Source organism: Gymnoscopelus braueri, assembly GCF_963280865.1.
Source record: "Gymnoscopelus braueri genome assembly, chromosome: 9".
Classification (NCBI taxonomy): Eukaryota; Metazoa; Chordata; class Actinopteri; order Myctophiformes; family Myctophidae; genus Gymnoscopelus; species Gymnoscopelus braueri.
This window is the reverse complement of record NC_137610.1, coordinates 2,630,386-2,651,014: the sequence shown is the minus strand read 5'-3', so window position 1 is coordinate 2,651,014 and position 20,629 is coordinate 2,630,386. Positions and strand designations below refer to the sequence as shown.

The following is a 20,629-nucleotide window of genomic DNA, read 5'->3' as shown; positions in this document are numbered from 1 at the left end:
TTCTTTAAACACATCTTAAAAAAATGTTCTTTTAAAAAAAAATTATAATAATAAAACTAAAAGATTTACAAGCGTACAACGCCTCTGCTATTTTTGAATAGCCAAAGTATAAAAAAGGGCTTAAGTGGTCGACCTTAAACAATGATCCACAGGGCTGAGATAAAACAACGAGGAACAAGAAAACAACCTTAAACATAGGACCAGATATAAAAACATTAGATTGTCACCGTAGATCCGTGCTCTCATCAGGAATAACAGAAGTATAATGAACACATCGTCGCTGTCGTGTGGAAACCTTGTAAGTCCATAACAAGTTACTTTACAGGACAAGTTCAAAAGAACATGCGTTCCAATGGATCCAATGTAGTTATTATTTAATAAGATCTTACTACTTTTGCATTGGTTCGACATTTATAAAACTCACGGGCACACTTAGCCCATTCAATCCGAGAACGCACACTGTGTCATTTTAGATTTTTAGCTATAACCATCATTTTATACTTTGGGCTATTAAAAAATAGCAGATCTACAAGCTCATAGCGCTACGAGCTTGTAGATCTGCTATATTTTTGGAAAAATCGTGAAAAAAACCCAGAAGCTAAGATTTGAGTAAAAAATGTGTATATATATATTCAAAGATTTGCACACATTTTCACACTTCTTTAAAAAAAATGGCATATCTACAAGCTCATAGCACGGCACTCAGTGCCGTGCTATGAGCTTGTATATCTGCTATTTTTGAATAGCCAAAGATAGCTAAAAATGACACAGATGCTTTCCCGGTCTGAATGGGTTAACCACTTTCACTTAAAAAAAAAAAATAACATCTACAAGATCACATGTTGTGAGCTTGTCGATCGGCTATTTTCAATATACTTTTGCTTCTTTTTGTCACAAAGTATAGGGCGTTAATTTGCAGAAGAAACAAATACATTTAAAAAGTAATAATATGGAGATACAAGGTTTCTGCCCGACAGCGATGTACACAGGGCCCTAGTACCACCAATTGAGCCACTAATCAAGAATGACAAAAGCTGACACACGCCCTGAGGTGAGCCATGACCAACACTATAAAATGTCACCAAATGAAAAAAGAAAAAAAAAAGCAACGAAGAAAACTGTGAATCCAGCAAAATACTTTGCAGTCCTTTAAATAAATGCCCAGTTCTTCTTTCTTTTTTTTATTTCAAGGACCCCCAGTTTCATATCCATTAGGCCAGGGACCCCCCCACCTCTACACAGGTACAATCCTCAGTGTTAATGTAGGAATCGTGAAAGAGAACCGTTAAGGAATCGGACCGTTAAAGAGGGAATCGTTAAGGAACCGCAATCGTTAAAATCCCTACAGGATCCCAACCCTAGTTGTGTCCGGGGACCACCAGGGGACCCCTCCAAATGGAACCCTTACAGGCCCGTATCTCTGAGAGCGTACAAATGGAACCAAACGGACCTGTGTTTGTACGCTCTCAAAGAGTTAAAGCCAATACACGCTCCTTCCGACGTCGTAACTTTTCTTTGGAAAAGGGAGGTGAAAAAAACTACAAATTGACATAATTCAGAAGTTGAGCAGTCTCAGAACCTTTCTCTCAGAACTCGTGGCACTGTGCTTCCGTGGGAAAAAAAATGTCATCGCGACCTCCCGTTCGCTTGTTATACGCCGTTGAAAATAGCATGTCTCGCCAAAAATACATAGTAAAACACAGGAGCCGAGATACAGAATATTTCCCAAATACTTTAACCAGGAAGTGAATGGAGCAGTAAATCTTTGGATCACGTTATATTATCTCCTGGTTCTGTGTGCAAAACGTAGATTTACGTGATTGGCAGGGAATGTGTTAACAGAGAAAGATCAGGAAACGTGAAGAGAAGTGGGAAGAGGTCTGATGTCAAGTCTGTAGTTCAGAAAGCCTGTCCGAACCGTACGTTCTTTTTTTCAGACGCCGGAAAGAGCATGTGTTGGCCTTTTATGGGGCGCCCGTGGCCCTAGTGCATACCAAACGGGGGATCCCTGAAATAAAAATTTAAAAATAGGTTTGAGAATCACAGCTCTGTGTGCCCCCCCCCCCTCCAGAGGGAAGTGATCTTTGTGGGTTCACTGGCTGTGCTGCTGCTGCTCCATGGCAGTGATGTTCTGGATGGTGTGCCTCAGGGCCTGGAAGGTGGGTCGGGCGCTGGCGTCCAGGGTCCAGCACTGCTTCATGACGGTGTAGACCACGTCGGGACAGCCGTCCGGAGACTCCATCCTGTAGCCCTTCTCCACGCGAGGAACCACGTCTTTCAGGGGCTACGGGGAGGGCGGGAAGAGGGGGGGGGGGGGGTTAAGCACAAAACAATTGCAGGGATCTCACGACTGAAAATCTTTGTTATAATCTATAACTAAACAAGCTGTTTAGTAGTGCTTTAGAAATAATGCATAACGTAATAATTGAAAAAAAATTTTTGAAGCTGCATTCCATAATCTTTCATGTCCTACCAGGGATTTAAACGCGGGTCCGCATGAGCACTAGAATTAAAGCTAGTCTAAAGCTGAAATATGGAGTACCTACAGATGGCTAAAATTCGAAGATGGCCCCTGTAAAAGTCAAAGCCCCCCCCCCCCCCCGCACTGTTTACTGTACATAGTTTTTCATGATGTTTTACATAGTGGTGTATATCTGTCTGTCATTAAATGTATCTATGAATTGAGTACAAAGGACCCCAATGGAAACAAGCCATAGGCTTTCTTGGGTTTTAAATCCTCTTAGCTGACCTTTTATTGAACTGTACTTTCCTGTGTTTCTTTTGAAGCAAACTGCTAATAAAGTATTCAATCAATAAATAAATAAAAAGCTGGATTCACACTACAAGTTAATCAGGGTGATTTTGGGTCGGGAACAACCCTCCCGAGTATCAGTAGCGAATATCGGGAATGATTAACCTCTAGTGTGAGTGAGTGGTTCAAAGATCCAATCTTAAGCCTCCCGAGTTGCTCACAGGAACACCCTGAGTCCCGACAATTTTCTAATATGTTTAATATTTATCTGTCCGAGTGGAACGGCACGGGACACGACGGGAGTGGCTCACAACAGAGAGAAAGACAGTCTACAAGGAGGCAGACGTGAGGTGAATGAGTGGACTTTTGGCATGGAAACCGGTCTCAACAGCTGAGGCTTGCAACCAATGCAACCAATGCATCATTGTTTTAAAACATCTTGTAGTGTGTGAATGTTTACGAAAATCTGATAAAAGATTCTTATATCGTTTAAGATTTTAAGCTGTGAGTCCAGCTTAAATTACATTTATTTGGAGGTTAAAGCTCTATATTCTGATAGCAATCTTTCATATTTGTTATACAGTGTTTGTTCAGTAACAGGGGCCACCCCGTCTCTCCATTTTCAGATGGGTTACCAATTTCAACCAATCAGGAAAGTGAATGCATCACTTCCAAAACAGTATCCCAACCTGAATGTGTTTTCTTTTTCTGTTCACTAAAGAGCTGGAGAGACAGGGAGACCCCTGTTACTGAACAAACACTCTATAGTAATGATTACTATCACAATATAGAGCTATTTAACACTGTTACTGAACAAACACTCAATAGCAATGATTAGTATCACAATATAGAGCTATTTAACACTGTTACTGAACAAACACTCAATAGCAATGATTAGAATCACAATATAGGGCTATTTAACACTGTTACTGAACAAACACTCAATAGCAATGATTAGTATCACAATATAGAGCTATTTAACACTGTTACTGAACAAACACTCTATAGCAATGATTACTATCACAATATAGAGCTATTTAACACTGTTACTGAACAAACACTCAATAGCAATGATTACTATCACAATATAGAGCTATTTAACACTGTTACTGAACAAACACTCTATAGCAATGATTACTATCACAATATAGAGCTATTTAACACGGTTACTGAACAAACACTCTATAGCAATGATTACAATCACACTATAGAGCTATTTGACACTTAATTTACCAAATAATATCACGTACACCCCCTTTAGTACTGCTGAGCTAATACAGAAAGCAGCAAATTGACTGTTTTGAGCTTCATGCAATACCTCTTATCAACCAGTAGGTGTCCTATATGACCACAGGATATACATTTCTCTATAGCCCAGCAGTTGTCTTAAGTTATATTGTAATAACTTGCTAAACCATACATACAGATTGGTATGAATAACATAATATTCAATAAAAACGTTAATAACAGTTATGGATTGCAGCTTTAACATTACAACCTCAAGTTTAAACATACATAATATAGACACAAACAGCAACAGCTGTGAGACAAAACTAGAATTATTGTCCATAGCACAACTTAAACCCTTTAGGGTCCTAGCAATACAACCCTAAGGGCCCTATTTTCGCCGGTGCCTTACCCATTATCCCTAAACTTCTTCATTTTTTAAAACATTTTAAAATAGTTCAACTAGCCGATCTACATCGACACGTTGTGAGCTTGTAGATTGGCTATTTGAACTATTTGAATTTTTTTTTTAAATGGCAAGAAGTTTAGGGATAATGGGTAAGGCACCGGCAAAAATAGGGCCCTAAAAGGTCCCTTCCTATTTTAGCCGATCTACAAGCTCACAACACGTCGCAATACAACACGATGTGAGCTTGTGGATCTGCTATTTTTTGCTGAATGGTTTAACCCAGAATAGGAAACACTAGGGTTCCTGTGGTCAACATTACAGACTAAACATTGAGGGGGGGTGGGGGGAATACGCACAATTTTGGGGTAAGGCACTCGACCGAAAGAGTAGATCTCCCACAGTAGAATACCGTAGCTCCACACGTCTGAGGCGGTGGAGAATTTCTGTTCAAACAGGGAAAGAAACACATGCATGTAAATATAAAATCGTTATTTCATTATTATGAATGATCATTTCTTCAATGGAACTGTGCAGAGGCATTATTTGAGTCATAAGCATATCAGGGACCCACATACAAGATTTTTGTTGTTAAAATGTTTCACTTTTTTTTTTACAAAAACTCACTTTTCCCCCCAATATTTTTTGAAAATACCAGATTTACAAGCTCACAGCGTGTCGCGATGTGACGCGTTGTTAGCTTGTAGCTTGTACACTGATGACCTGCATTTACACCTGTTAGCCTACTAGGGAGGGAAGTGGACAGATACTGAATGAAACAGCAGAAAAAGGGAAAATGGCGTCGCCCCCTGGAGAAGGGCCAAGAATAAGGTGAATATATCAGATACGGTGGGGGTCGTAATTCATAATCCAAACCTTCTCCCGGAGCGCCTCCGGAGCCGTCCATTTGACCGGCAGCTTGGCCGTGTCCTCGGTGGAAGACGCCTCCTTCATCAGGCCGAAGTCGCTGACCTTGGCCATGTTGTCGTCGGACACGAGGACGTTCCTGGCGGCCAGATCCCTGTGGACGAAGTTACTGGCCTCCAGGTATTCCATGGCAGCGCACACGTCTCTGTGTGTGTGGGGGGACAGACAGAACGAAAAAACATGTCCCACACAATCCGTCTCTTCAGGGTTTTATGTGCTTATCCCATTCAATGTGGAAGGGCATCTGTGTCATTTGAGATTTTAGCTATAACCATTATTTTTATACTTTGGGCTATTAAAGAATAGCAGATCTACAAGCTCATAGCGCTACGAGCTTGTATATCTGCTATTTTTGAATTATCTTGAACATTTGTGCAAATCTTTGAATGTATATATTTATTTGAAACAACATTTTTTGGGGGCCAAAAACATAATGTTGGGGGTCCATGACAAGAAAAGGTTTGAGCACCACTGATATAGCAACAAGTTTTTTTCAGAAAAATTAAGACGTTATGTTGAGACATTTCACAGTTACAAATGTTCCGCTTTAAAAAATACATATATTCAAAGATTTGCACCAATTTTCACAATTTAAAATAAATAGCAGATCTACAAGCTCATAGCGCGGCACTCGTGGATCGGCAATGTTTTGAAGAATCATGAAAATCTTTGAATATATATGTATTTTAAAGGGAACATTTATAACTCAAATCTTTGCATCTGGGGATTCTACAAATGTCCTCTAAATCCAAACAGTTTTTAAAAAAAAGCTTATGTTACTATAATCAGTGGTTCTAAAACGTCAATGTCAAGGACCCCCAAAATTATATGTATTTGGCCACGGACCACCCCATCTCAAAATATGTTGTTCCAGGGACCCCCCAGAAGCAAAGATTTGAGTTAAAAATGTATATAAAACTGCTCAAAAAAAGTTTGGAAACGTAACTTCGGTCAATTATATCTCCCCTTTAACACCTTTACCGCCGGGCCCGTAGTTCTACGGGCCGTTAAATCCAACGGTTAAGCGCCGAGCCCGTAGTCCTACGGGCTGCGGTCTTTTCGCGCATGCGCGGTCCGGGTGCACTTTCGGAATTTTTTTGATCCACTTCCGTTTCCGGTTTGATGACAGGAAATAGAATTATTTGGGATCCGGTTTCGACGATCACGCCCGCTCCCATTCTACAGACGAAACTGAAACTCAATTCTCTTCCTGTAGTTTTTTCTCCTCGCATTTCACTGTTTAACGTAATCCGCTCTAACTACAGTCATGGAAGTCCGTTTGACATGCGGTCTTCACTGGGAGATACAGGGAGATCTCGCGGATGTAAACAGACCGTTCACGGCTCAATCTTAAGGATTTTAACAAGATCTATGGCGACATGAAAAAAACAAAAAAACAACAAAAACACCTTGGCACTGGTGAGTACATTATGAGATTAACCTCTGGCGGTGGATGTGTTAATAATACCAATTGGTATTATTTTTATCGTTGATTAGTCACCTTTACGAGGTGGTATTACGCATTATTTGATGTCAGCCCTGGTACCGTTTGCAGGCAGGTGTGTGCCAGTCACAGGTGTGACTGGCCCCTGAGCATGGGCCCTGCAACTTTGAGATCTGTCTTCGGTTCCGTTGTGCAAATCTGGCCTGTAAATCTATGGTTCCTCAGTGAAGCAAGGGGTCTTGGGTTGTTGTCTTCCTTGTTGACTTCACCAGTCTCACAGAACTTGGTCCTAAGTTTGCAAATGGTACCAGGGCTGACACCAAATAATGCTGTCACTCTGGATAACGGAACACCAGCTTCACTTGCCCTATTGCACAGGCCTTATCCTGAAGGGACAAACGTGGCATCTTTCCATGGGGGCAGTGTTGCTGCTTGGAGCATACACACTCCAACTCAACAAAGGTGCAGAACCCATGTTCAGGTGCCAGTCACTCACCTGTGAGGCAGTCACACACCTGTGACTACTGGCACACACCTCTCAGCAGGTGTGTGCTGGCAGGTTGCTCAAAACAAGATGGGTGATTTTGGCACATTTTTTGGAGGCGCTACCCACACATTCAGCTGTGTTGCTCATTCCACGAATCCTTACAAGCTGTACCTTGTTGTAAAGGTGACTAATCAACGATAACAATGATATAAAACACAATACCAATTGGTATTATTAAAGAGGAGATATTATTGACCGAAGTTAAAGGTAGGGTAAGTGATATTTTTGGGTTAAAACAAAAAGTATTTTGTTAAAAGGTTAAAATACTATATTCTGATAGTAATCATTGCTATAGAGTGTTTGTTCAGTAACAGGAGTCTCTCCGTCTCTCCAGCTCTTTAATAAACAGAAAATACATTTTTCGGTAGGTGTCAAAATCTCAGCCAATCAGGAGAAAGTACCCATTTTTAAGCTTCATTTGTATAGTGTTCCAGTTCCAATTTTGTCTGCTCATTTCTTAGTGTCATCACTTCCAATTTCTCTTGTTTAATCTATATCCTGATTGAGTTCTCTGTCCTGGTTGGATAAAATTGGAAATGAAAATGCATTTTCTGTTTTATAAAGAGGTGGAGAGACAAGGAGACTCCTAATACTGAACAAACACTCTATAGCAATGAGTACTATCAGAATATAGAGCTATTTAACACTTATTTTAACCAAAGCAAATCACTTACCCTACCTTTAAGTTTCAGAACTTTTTTTGAGCAGTTTATATATATATATATATATATATATATATATATATATATATATATTCAAAGATTTGCACACAGTTTACATTTTTTTCCCCAAAATAGCAGATCTACAAACTCATAGCACTATAACTTGTATATCTGCTATTTTTGAATAGCCAAAGAATCTAAAATGACACAGATGCGTTCCCGGATTGAATGGGTTAAGAAACACTTATTATAATTAATATTCAGGCATATACGGTATATAGGGTATATTATAATATTCAGCCATAAATATACGTACAGTGAGAACTTAAGGAGAGAATCCCCGAGAAGAACTGATCGGCCTCTTGAGCGCAGGTAGTCAACAAGACAACCCTGGAAGGAGAACACAGACAATAGTCTTTATTATTACATACCATTCCAGCCCTCAGCGAAGAGTCCAAGTGTCCCTGAGCAAGACATTTAAAGGGATAGTTCACCCCCAATTTTTTTTTCGTCAATCGATTAGTTAATTCATGGACATTTTTTTGTTTTTGTCGCATTCCTAAGCCAATAATTTGATGACCGACTGCGGTTCCGGTAGGAGACACGAAGAGTCTCCTTTGTATGTCCTTGTATGTATTGTATGTTCAAACTCAATATGTTGTACTGGTCAGTATGTAATGTACTGGTTCGGTCGTACCTTGTAAGGAATGATAGCTTTACGTTCTGCCCATTCGGTCCGCTTTTATTATTAAAGCAAAGCAACATGACAGAGAAACGCGTTTGGGCTAAAACGCCTTCCTCAGCTGTGTCATATTGTTGCCTGCTTTAATAATAATAAAGTGCCAGAATGGACCGAACGTTGAGTGATCGTTTCTTCAATGGAACGGTCCAGAGTCATCAAGTGAGGGGGAAAAAAGTGATGGTGGCAAAACAAAGAGTGGCAATCCGGGAACGCATCTCTGTCATTTTAGATTTCTTTGGCTATTCAAAAATAGCAGAAAAAAAAATTGATGTTTTTTAAAGGGAACATTTATAAAATATTTTTTTTCCAGGGACCCCCAGAAGCAAAGATTTGAGTTACAAAAGTTTGGCTTAAAAATTATATTTATCCAAAGATTTGCACACATTTTCACATTTTTTTCTCTCCAAAACTAGCAGATCTACAAGCTCATAGACAGATCTCATAGATCTGCTATTTTTTAATAGCCCAAAGAAATCTAAAATGACAGAGATTGAGATTGCGTTCCCGGATTGAAATGGGGTTAAAAAACCCATATAGAATGCTGCTGGCTCTCATTCCTTACATGATGTACTTATTGCACCGGGGCCGGCAATGTTTTAGATATGTTTTTGTTTTTTTTGTGACAGGAGTTTGCGCTCCACATTCCTCCTACCTTGGCCATGTATTCAGCAACTATAAACAGGCTTCCCCTCTCCTCCAGAATCACCCCTAGAAGCTGCACCAGGTTTTCGTGTCGCAGTTGTCTGCAGGAACGCACAGAGCGACACATTCAAACTGCAGCATATATACACTTATATCAGGATGAAGGACAAACAACACCTCAGAGATCACACAAGCAGTTTTTATACAAGCGCATGGAGGTGGTTCGCGGTGTGGGCGCATTAAAAGACACTAATGTCTCTTTTCCTCTGCGAAGGGTAATCCAGATTGATCGATTGAATACTTTATTAATACATTAAGACCGGGAACGCATCTGTGTCATTTTTAGATTTCTTTGGCTATTCAAAAATAGCAGATCTACAAGCTCATAGCGCGGCACCGAGTGCCGCGCTATGAGCTTGTATGTCTGCTATTTTTTGAAAAATCGTGAAAATGTGTGCAAATCTATGAATATATATTCTACAAATGTCTTCTAAATCCTAACCGTTTTTTGAAAAAACGTATGTTTCTATATCAGTGGTTCCCAAACTTTTTCATGTCAAGGACCCCCAAAATGATAAGAATTTTGCCGCGGACCACCAATCTCAAAATATGTTGTTCCAGGACCCCCCAGAAGCAAAGATTAGAGTTAAAGATGTTAGCTTTAAAAAATGTGTATTCAAAGATTTGCACAAATAAAAAACATAATTTTAGCCCCAAAAACCTGAAAATGTGTCATTGTGTCCTCAAAGTCACGCATTCCAACAAGCTTTGAACTGAGCAGATTGGACCTTCCGTTCCAGAGATAATGGCCAAAACATCTTGAAAACGGACACTTTCGCGCTCCGATTTTCGATTGAGTTTTGGCCATTGCTGCCCCTTTTTCTTTAATAACACAGGCTAGGAAGGTCGGACGGCGACTAACTAGATACCTGAGTTAAGTTGACTTTGAGCTGTATCCAACACATACCACTACCATTTCCGCCGGCCTTACCATTAGGCCGGTAGGGGCAGTTGAAACTTATTTTTTGGGGGGTAATATATTACTTATTTTTTTCTGCACGGAACCCGAGGCTTGGCCCGGCCCACCTAATTAGCATAGATTTTGGGCCCAGCCCGCCCCGAAAAAGTCGGGTCGGGTAGGGTCGGGTTCGGGCAGAAATTGAAAACTCTACTCCAGAGCAGCCCCACACCTCCGGGTATAGCGTGGGGTTAAAATACTGAAATGAAATAATGACTGAAGGGCTTGATATACTTGGCTGCATGTGGTGTCGCGCACCAGAAACAGCAGATCTACAAGCTCCAGGCGTTGACACTAAGGGTTGCCCACCTGCCCCTGGCAGGTAAATAAAACTTTCGGGTAGGTGGAGTTTGCTCTCGGGTTGCCCGACCGGGCAAGTGCGTGTTTGAGAGGGGACCCAACCGTCTATAAACACAACACGAGATATCTGTCTAAACACCTGAACGTGGCTAGAGCGCTCTGTCTTCTGGTCTGTGGAATGTAAAATAAGAGCACTGTTGATCTATAATGTGCTGTTTATATAACATATATAATTAATTAATGTAAAAAAATTGCGAGCACTTTCTCGCCCCGCACAAACTCGGGCCCAGTTGCACAGTAACGCTGAGTACAATTACAATATGCTTTGTACTGGTTTTCTACTGGTTCTAATGTTAATCACCCTGAAACTCAACCACATCGGAGCTGCTTTTAGCCTTAGATGCATTTTCAATGCAAAGCATGGATTATTACCATGGAAGAGTGCAAGGATTATTATAAATAAATGCTGGTTAGGCTTATCAGATATAATAGCAGTGTTAACAGCGAGCATTCCTGTATCTATTACAGAATAGTATTAACTTGGCATTGAAGACACAAACTGTATCGAAGATTAAAGATTTTGCTGTGCTATGATGACGCGCAATTTGAATACTAATGAAGTGCTCAATTCAGTGAACTGCGTTCAATGAAGTGAATGGCAGGTCGTTGAGTTAATGTGTGAATTCCTTCGCCAGTAGCCATTAATTATCACCTCAAGAACAATAGCCACATACATGATAAGCTTTCACCTCGAGTCAGACTAGTCAGACAGACCACATTCTTGCTGATTGTATTGCTGTCCCCCCAGCCCAGCCCCTCCTGCGTGCAGTGTATCAGATGCGTATCAACCTATCAGATTCGACGTCTCAAACGTTTTTTTTTGGATGTATACATTGGCACCGAAAAAAATCTGCAGGCCACACTGCGTATGCGTATACAGCGTACCACGGTAGAACACACCACTGGTGTCAACCCCTGAGCTCGCAACATGTTGCAGCAAGACATGTTGTGAGCTCGTAAATATAAATGGGTCTTACGTCATGACTGAAGCCTCTGCCACAAACGCCTGAGCCGTGGCATCGTGTTTGATGCACTTCACCGCTACTTTAGTGCCTCTGTAATCTCCCAACATTACATCTGAAATAGAAGAACACATAGAAACTCAACTGTCAAACCCACCAATGTATTCAATAGACACAATAGAGCAGTGGCTCCCAAACTTTTCAGGCCGCGACCCCACAAAATAATCATTTTTGAACTGGGGACCCCCCTAAATAATCATATGTGAACTGGGGACCCCCTACCCTGATAAGCACTTGGAATGTAGGAGTTCCACAGTATGACTCGGTTTCACTAATATTGTGAAAATAGCAGATCTACAAGCTCACAACGCCTCGCGTTGCGAGGCGTTGTGAGCTTGTAGATCGGCTATTTTTTTTTTTTAATGTGCGTCTTTCTTATATTATTTGAGAATTTGGCCAATGTTTGACCAGTTTTATAGTGTAATTTGTTGATTAGTTTTGATGCAGCAATGGGTCTTTTTTTCAATTCATTTAAATGTTTTATTTTTAGGTATTAAAAAGGTCTTTTAAGTCTTTAAATTGTCACTTCACTGTCATCTGGGGACCCCAAAAACATCATGTGGGGACCCCCCTGGGAGTCCCGACCCACAGGTTGAGAACCACTGCAATAGAGTACCAGAAGTCCAGATGAGAAGTAATTTCTCTATGTAAAATAACATTGGGTCATCTTAGAATCGTCTCATATAAGAATTGTGGTCCAAAAATAAACAAACTGCCACGGTGATATTGTCAGAGAGGTGGCTCTGTATCGTTTACGATAGTCAGTCACTCATATTTGATACAGTCCGTTTCTGGAGAAAAGTTAATTAATTTGGCGGCGGTAACATTAGCGTTTTCTCGCCGTCAGTTGATCTTTCATATCCATAAGAGTCAAACCGCCGGGATCATTTTGTTTATCTTTGGAACACAGTTCTTATATGACGCGATATTAAACACGTCTATGGGAATTCAGAATGGGGGAAAGAAACCGTGACCCGGGTAGGATGTGTAAATTACGTCAGACTTCGGCGCTCCATAATAATAATAATAATAATAAGATTCATAATAATAAAGGCGCTCGGGTGGCGTAGTGGTTAAGTGCCCGCCCACCAGGTTGTGGGTTTGAATCACAGACACTACAACAGCATAAGGGGCCATAAGTGTCCACAGAAAACACCTTTTGAGCTGAGGAGCTGTGTCCGTAGCGCTGGAGTTTTATTGACACCTGCAACATTGTAACCGATCAACCACTGCTGTGCTCAAGTGTCCCGTCATCTGCGGTATATTATCACAAATAGCATAGCTGAATCAACGTAAACATGGACTTCTCGTGGCTGTGGTAACGATTCAACATCGGGTTGTAAATTATCGGGTTGTCTCACACGATCAGGAGGATCAAATGACTCCTCTGCAAAAGCTGAAACCCTTTCCTACAAATCTGTTTACGTTCTCCGTGAATGAAACGAGTGTTGTGATTGGTCGAAAGAGATAATTTCCGGGAGGAAAGGTCCGCCCCCCTACAAACACTCTCTGCATTAGGTCGTGACCAGGCTGGGAACAAGGCTAAAAGAAATGCATGGCAGACTGCCGCTGCCAGCTCAAAGGGTGCTCTCTGTGAACCAGTGTTGTTTTTGACAGCAAATTTTGATTTTAGTTTTAGTCATAGTGTTTAGAATAACATTTCATTTAGTTTTAGTCATATTTTAGTCTTTTAGTCGACTAAATTTCCTAAGATTTCAGTCGACTAAATATATACGGTTTATTTAGTCCACTAAACCGGTGCCTTGATGGCGTCGTAATGGCTGATTTTACACTTGGTTGCATGCTGAAAATAGAAATAGTCCACATAGTTCTTATATGTCTTAGTTTTAGTTATCGTGGCTTAGTTTATATTTTGTTTTCATTTCGTTTTCGTCAGTGAAAAAAGGTAGTCGACGAACGTTTTTCGTCATAGTTTTAGTCGACGAAATCAACACTGCTGTGAACACGGCCCTTAAAGTTGTACACATGAACACTTGCCTCCAAATTCTCCTTTCCCTATAGCCTGGAGCAGCTTGAGGTCCTTCCTGTCCAGCGCCCAGCCACCTGTGGGTCAAATGTAACACAACAGCTTGTAGATCGGCCACCATCGTATGACAAAGTATAAAATAGGTCTTACGTGGTTAGTAAGAGTTTGAAACGGGGTCCTTACTCCTGGAGAACTCTTCCTGAGCTGGAAGCGTTCCCTCCTCCAGCTTGGGCTTGATCAGTTTGGTGCAGAGGCCATCTGCATCTTTGGTGTAGTGCTACAGGGTCACACACACATATACTATGAGTCACATTCTGTGAGAACGCTGTCTGAGGACACTGTCTGTCTGAGGACACTGTCTGTCTGAGGACACTGTCTGTCTGAGGACACTGTCTGTCTGAGGACACTGCCTGAGAAAAACGTCTGTCTGAGGAAAACGTCTGTCTGAGGACACTGTCTGAGAACACTGTCTGCATTTTAGGAATGAAATGCCGTTAATGCACAGAAAGCAGTACTGAACTGCGACCCACTGAAGCTTGTAGGTCATCAGAGATAAACCATGGATTCGCAACATATGTTGTTTCAAAGTTCTCTTTTCTCATATAATATAGTTATATTAAGTAATGTTACTCTGCTCAAAGTAAGACATTTACCGCCCCATGTTGATGTGTGCTGGGACACAGCAGCACATGTTTTCATGCTGAAAAAATGTAATGTCTCCTTTTCCTATTGCCCTGATTCTTTAATGTCCAGAAAGTGTAACGCCCCGATTAAGACAGAAATATGAGTGGCTAAAATGTGAGCCTCATGTAAGTCATTCATAGTCAATCATTATGGTTAGCCATGCAGAGCCCCATGGTGCAAAGTACATGATTATCCTTATTGCCACAACATTTTTTATTGCCCCAAGATTATCTTACAAAACATAACCTGAACTCCATGGAAATCTGACCATTAGAAGTTGAGATATCTCTTGTGGACATTTTGGCCTACGTGTGGCGCTAGAGGAAAGGCCACAGGGTCACCAAAATGTCTGATGGTGCACAGCAAATTCCATGGCAACCCAGTCAAGCTTTGAGATATTTTGCAAATGACATCCCCATCCTCTATCAAAGACCCCCCTTTTCCTGCAAAAAAACTAAAAACACTTTCACAACAAGTCATAACCACTTAATAATCACGTAAACTATACATAGTTAGCTGACTTGGGTCCCCCAGGGGCCCGTCCTTCCTTGGTCTGAAACCTTTTTCCCCTCTACACTAAATCCCTTCACTGAAAATCGAAACGTGTTGTGAGGCCATTTTCACAGAATGTTCTCCCCCAGAAATGGAGCGCTAGGGTTCATGTGGTTAAGCCCTACTGTATACTTTGTTGACCAGGGTTTGTTGACCAGGGTCTGGTTTCCTACCGGCAGCGGTTCCGGTAGGAGACATAAAGAGTCTCCTTTGTGTCTCCTACTGGTCCGCTGGTCATCAAATTATTGGCTTAGGAATGAGATAAAAACAAAACAATACCTCCATGTCTCCATGGGGTGACTAATCGATAGAAAATAAGTACTTTTTTTGTGTGAACTATCCCTTTAAGTTCTTTATTTACCCAGGGTAGTAGCTGAGCGCAAGTGCTCATTTATAGCAACACCCTCACACCCACACACCCACACCCACACACCCACACACACACACCCACACGCTGACCAGTACAACCACAGTCTTATACTGTTGACCACTGAGCAGCTCCACTGGAGCAGTTGGGGGTTCGGTGCCTTGCTCAAGGGCACTTCAGTGGTGTTGGGGGAGGGGTGAGCCGGGTACCTTGTGTTCCTCTAACCTTTAGGGCAGGCCAACCCCACCCCATCTATATGAAGCTGGAGCGCTACCCCATGGTTTACAAAGAACCAGTCTTGTGTTGTGTTGTTGCACAGTTGTTTCTCTAGTCTTGTGGGTGCTGAACAATGGTGGAAAGTAACTAAGTACATTTACTTAAGTACTGTACTTTAGTACAATTTTGAGGTGATCTCAGAGACAAATATTGTACTTTTACTCCACTACAACTATTTGAAAAGTACTTTAGTTACTATTTGCTTTGCAGATATTAATTATCCTCCTATAATTCCTCAAAGCTCTGTGCGTCTGTAGCTCTGTGCCTCTGTAGCTGCCTGTGATGTGTGCAAAAAAACGCCCAGTTCTCCTCAGTGGCTGGAGCAATTGCTCTGCATTTGCACACAGCCATTGACCATTACCATGTGGACAGAACACACTGAAGCCCGTTTTTCACTTTCCCCAAATGTCAGCTGTTTATTAGCCTTTTTATGTCAAAGAATGTCGCCATGGTTACGGCTCCCCAGCTGTGGGATGGCCTTCCGACCCATGGGACGCATGATCAAACTGCGCATGTGTCGAATCCATAGACCCACTGTGTTACACTGTTGCCGTCTGCCACAAACACACAGAGAACGTGCTTAAGCGGCAACGCGTGCACGTGCACGTCTGCCACAAGCACACACAGAGAACGTGCTTAAGCGGCAACGCGTGCACGTGCCGCGACGGCACACGCGCGAGTCTGCGTTATAATAATAATAATAATAATACATTTTATTTATAACGCACTTTACATTCTCACGAATCTCAGAGTGCTACAGATTAAAAGCAAGGCATAAAAACAGCATAGGCAACAAAACAATTACAACAGACCCAACTAGGCTAAACTAAAGGGCCGAAATATTGAAATTCAAACTCAGTACGAAAAACAAACGTTATAAGACATGGACGGCGCTTTGGGTATCATCGTCACCACTATGGAGGTCCACCACTACCACACAACATCCCAAAGAAAACACTATTAACCACGTTAACGTCTTCAGATTCAACAACAGGGTTGCCAGGTTTCGCGAGAGAAACAAGCAACCGGGTCTATGAAAACAAGGCGTGCGGGTCCGCCGTGCACACTAACAAAACATTATTACGGTTGTGTGTGTGTGTGTGTGCACTGTGGGTGCGGGTCCTGCGGCCATGTGTGTGTGTGTGTGTTCACGACGCCACGGGACGAGCGAGCATGCAGGTTTGACTAAGCATATAGCCTACTGTGTATAACCCCACGTTTGCAAATACTTTTGACTGCGCACTTCACCGGGTATGGACTAGTTATATCATAAAACATACATTAACAACTTTAGCCCTATTTTATACATAGGCTATTTGAAAATAGCCTATGTAAAAATAGCCTATGTATAAATGTTCATGTGTTCAAAACATTTTAGTACTTTTACTTTTGGTACTTTAAGTATTGATGCCAATACTTTTGTACTTTTACTCTACTTTTACTTTTACTCATGCAACATTTTGAACACAGGTCTTTTACTTGTAACAGAGTATTTCTACATTGCGGTATTGCTACTTTTACTTTAAGTAATATATCTGAGTACTTCTTCCACCACTGGTGCTGAATGTTTTAAATGGACCACAACTTGGGAATTTATCCATTTTGTTGTGTTTAAATGTTGCACTGTGTCAATGAAGTATTCAGTGTCTATCTGTCTGTGTGTGTGTGTGTGTGTGTGTGTGTGTGTGTGTGTGTGTGTGTGTGTGTGTGTGTGTGTGTGTGTGTGTGTGTGTGTGTGTGTGTGTGTCTGTCTGTCTGTCTGTCTGCCTGCCTGTCTGTGTGTTCTCTGGAACCTGAGTGGCCTGCTTTGCTCTTCCTCTTAGACACTTCCTGTTCACGATGTGTTCCAGGAACTGCGTGTGGGCTATGAGGTAACACAGAGGTCTGAACAACAGCCCTACGACAGGAAAACAACACGTGCTGCAGATACTGTAGCTGTAGCACACTGATGCTGAATATAGTCTGATCATCACAATCATCTTACACAAATAGCTAGTCTATTTTCACTATTTCTGGCCCCTCATACTATTTTGAGAAGTATGATCATTTCATTTTTTAATTATGTTTTATTTAAAATAAATGACTATATTGGGATGAAAGTCCCACATATACGCTATTATAGCTAGCTATAATGTCCAAATAAAAACTATATCCACACCTGAAGGATGCTTATTAAACTTGTATTCATGTTGAGAGTGAATACTGCCGGGCAGACGATCAGGCAGTAGCAGTGTGTACTGTGTAGTCACACAGACAGTCCTGCTGCTGTGAGCGTGGGGCTGTGGTCAAAGAGTCTCTGGCTCACTAACGCTCTGGTCCAGAGAACTCACTAACGCTCTGGTCCAGAGAACTCACTAACGCTCTGGTCCAGAGAACTCACTAACGCTCTGGTCCAGAGAACTCACTAACGCTCTGGTCCAGAGAACTCACTAACGCTCTGGTCCAGAGAACTCACTAATGCTCTGGTCCAGAGAACTCACTAACGCTCTGGTCCAGAGAACTCACTAACGCTCTGGTCCAGAGAACTCACTAACGCTCTGGTCCAGAGAACTCACTAACGCTCTGGTCCAGAGAACTCGCTAATGCTCTGGTCCAGAGAACTCACTAACGCTCTGGTCCAGAGAACTCGCTAACGCTCTGGTCCAGAGAACTCACTAATGCTCTGGTCCAGAGAACTCACTAACGCTCTGGTCCAGAGAACTCACTAATGCTCTGGTCCAGAGAACTCACTAATGCTCTGGTCCAGAGAACTCACTAACGCTCTGGTCCAGAGAACTCGCTAATGCTCTGGTCCAGAGAACTCGCTAATGCTCTGGTCCAGAGAAATCGCTAATGCTCTGGTCCAGAGACCTCGCTAACGCTCTGGTCCAGAGATAAAATTGAATTCCTTGCAAGCAGCCAAAACTTCACGGCAAAGTTGTTGTGTAACTTCAGGCAAAAATAGCAGCTGTACAAACTTGCAGTATTTTTAAATATCAACGGTTACAAATTTGGCTGGGGACCCGCTGGAACCCCTCCAAGGACCCTTGGGGGTCCCCGGACCCCACTTTGAGAAGCAACGCGCTATACATCTCATCCACCCAACAGCACCGTAATACATGACATACACATCTTGTACCACAATGGAAAAATCCTGTTGATTGTGGTGGGTCAGATGTGTGTTGCCGTGTATGTGTGTATGTGTTAGCAAGTGTTTGTGTGTCTGTGTATTTTCTCCATAAGGCAAGACCCGCTCAACGCCGTCTCTGATTGGCTTACACTGAGATTTCCCCCCGCGTTGACCAATCATCACTCCTCTCTGGCCACGTTCACTTTCTCATGAGTCATGGTAGAGTGAGAGGGATCGCTGTATCCAGCCTGCCTGTCCTGTCCTGTTAGATGACAGGCAGGCTGCTCCGCGGGGGGAGACAGTTCAGTTGGATCACATAGCCTAACGCAAGTAACGCACCCATCTAAATCACAGTAACTATAACGGCGTAACTGAATGGGAAAAGGTAACTAGTTACACTATTAGTTACCGCAAATAGTAGTTGCGTTACGTAACGCGTTACGTTAGTAACGCGTTAGTCGCAACACTGATGCTGCTATATACTGTACATAGCAACAAGAACCCCAAAAAAAGGGGTTCCCGTCCTGAAAGGTATAGTTAAAAATAGGGGTTCCCGCCCAAAATGGGTTAATGCATCGCCTAAAGATCGGATCGGGAAAAATCGGTATGGGCAGATACTCAAAATGGAATGATCGGGAGCAAAGAAACTACTACTACTATCAATGAATCACCTCGACCAGCTGCATGAGGTTGTCAAAGTACTCCTCCTCGTCGATGCTGAGCTTGCCGTTGTGGTAGACGATGCGATAGTGCTCCACCTTGTCCTCACAGCTCACACACAGGGTGTAGTCCCCGGGGAAGTTGGTGCTCTCCCGCACCAGGAACATGCCTCTCTCGGGGGGGTTCAGCAGCCGCTCGGCCTGGTGCCGCGCTATCTTACCGTGGAACCACCTGAGAGAGAGAGAGAGAGAGGACGGCACGATGTCAAAAAAGTACAAAAAAAGTTTAATTATGGAGATAATCTGCCCGACAACAAAATGCTCTGAGAAATTCTCAAAATAGGGACGTGTAAAAGTGACCAAAATGAAATTGTATTACTATAATTCTATTAATAACGAAGATTCGAATATTCAACCACACAAAATAAAGAATAAATAAATATTACACCCATACTAGGTATCCTCTAAAATGTAGTTACTATGGGCAGGGTTTGGATGACAATATAGCCTTTGCAACAGTTTTTTTTCTTAAAAAAAAAAAAAAAAGAATAATAATAATATTCAATTTCTATCCTAAAAAACGATTGTTCAAATATTCAATTATTCTGACCCATCCCTACTGAGAATCTGCTCAGATTTCAGAGCTCTCTGGTTTTCATGTCATAAGAGTGCTCTGATATGAGTTATTTTATCAACAGTCAGAATACCATGTTATCTCCATCTTTTAAAATTCATCCCATGCATGAACATGATTTTTACCAGTTGTGTAATCTGTCGGCACCACTGCCCTAAACATGTAGTGTTGCTGTTAGCAAGAATAAACACACTACTGCCCTAAACATGTAGTGTTGCTGTTAGTAGAATAAACAGACTACTGCCCTAATCATGTAGTGTTGCTGTTAGTAGAATAAACACACTACTGCCCTAAACATATAGTGTTGCTGTTAGTAGAATAAACACACTACTGCCCTAAACATGTAGTGTTGCTGTTAGTAGAATAAACACACTACTGCCCTAAACATGTAGTGTTGCTGTTAGTAGAATAAACACACTACTGCCCTAAACATATAGTGTTGCTGTTAGTAGAATAAACACACTACTGCCCTAAACATATAGTGTTGCTGTTAGTAGAATAAACACACCACTGCCCTAAACATGTAGTGTTGCTGTTAGTAAGAATAAACACACTACTGCCCTAAACATGTAGTGTTGCTGTTAGTAGAATAAACACACTACTGCCCTAAAC

The 20,629-nt window shown here is 41.8% G+C and overlaps 1 protein-coding gene across 1 annotated transcript in view; it reads right to left on the bottom strand.

Annotated features, from left to right (window-relative positions):
* The window catches only part of LOC308091817 (tyrosine-protein kinase CSK-like), a 40,909-nt gene that overhangs the window by 265 nt on the left and 20,015 nt on the right, over positions 1 to 20,629 (bottom strand). The window contains exons 5-13 of the mRNA XM_080437547.1: positions 19,396 to 19,615; positions 13,920 to 14,013; positions 13,748 to 13,813; positions 11,705 to 11,804; positions 9,360 to 9,450; positions 8,282 to 8,355; positions 5,262 to 5,457; positions 4,745 to 4,831; positions 1 to 2,284 (exon numbers count right to left, since the gene is read on the bottom strand). The exon at positions 1 to 2,284 is cut by the window's left edge and continues 265 nt beyond it. Of these exons, the coding sequence (XP_080293673.1) occupies positions 2,093 to 2,284; positions 4,745 to 4,831; positions 5,262 to 5,457; positions 8,282 to 8,355; positions 9,360 to 9,450; positions 11,705 to 11,804; positions 13,748 to 13,813; positions 13,920 to 14,013; positions 19,396 to 19,615 (1,120 nt within the window). The 3' untranslated portion in view covers positions 1 to 2,092. The remainder of the gene's footprint in view (positions 2,285 to 4,744; positions 4,832 to 5,261; positions 5,458 to 8,281; positions 8,356 to 9,359; positions 9,451 to 11,704; positions 11,805 to 13,747; positions 13,814 to 13,919; positions 14,014 to 19,395; positions 19,616 to 20,629) is intronic.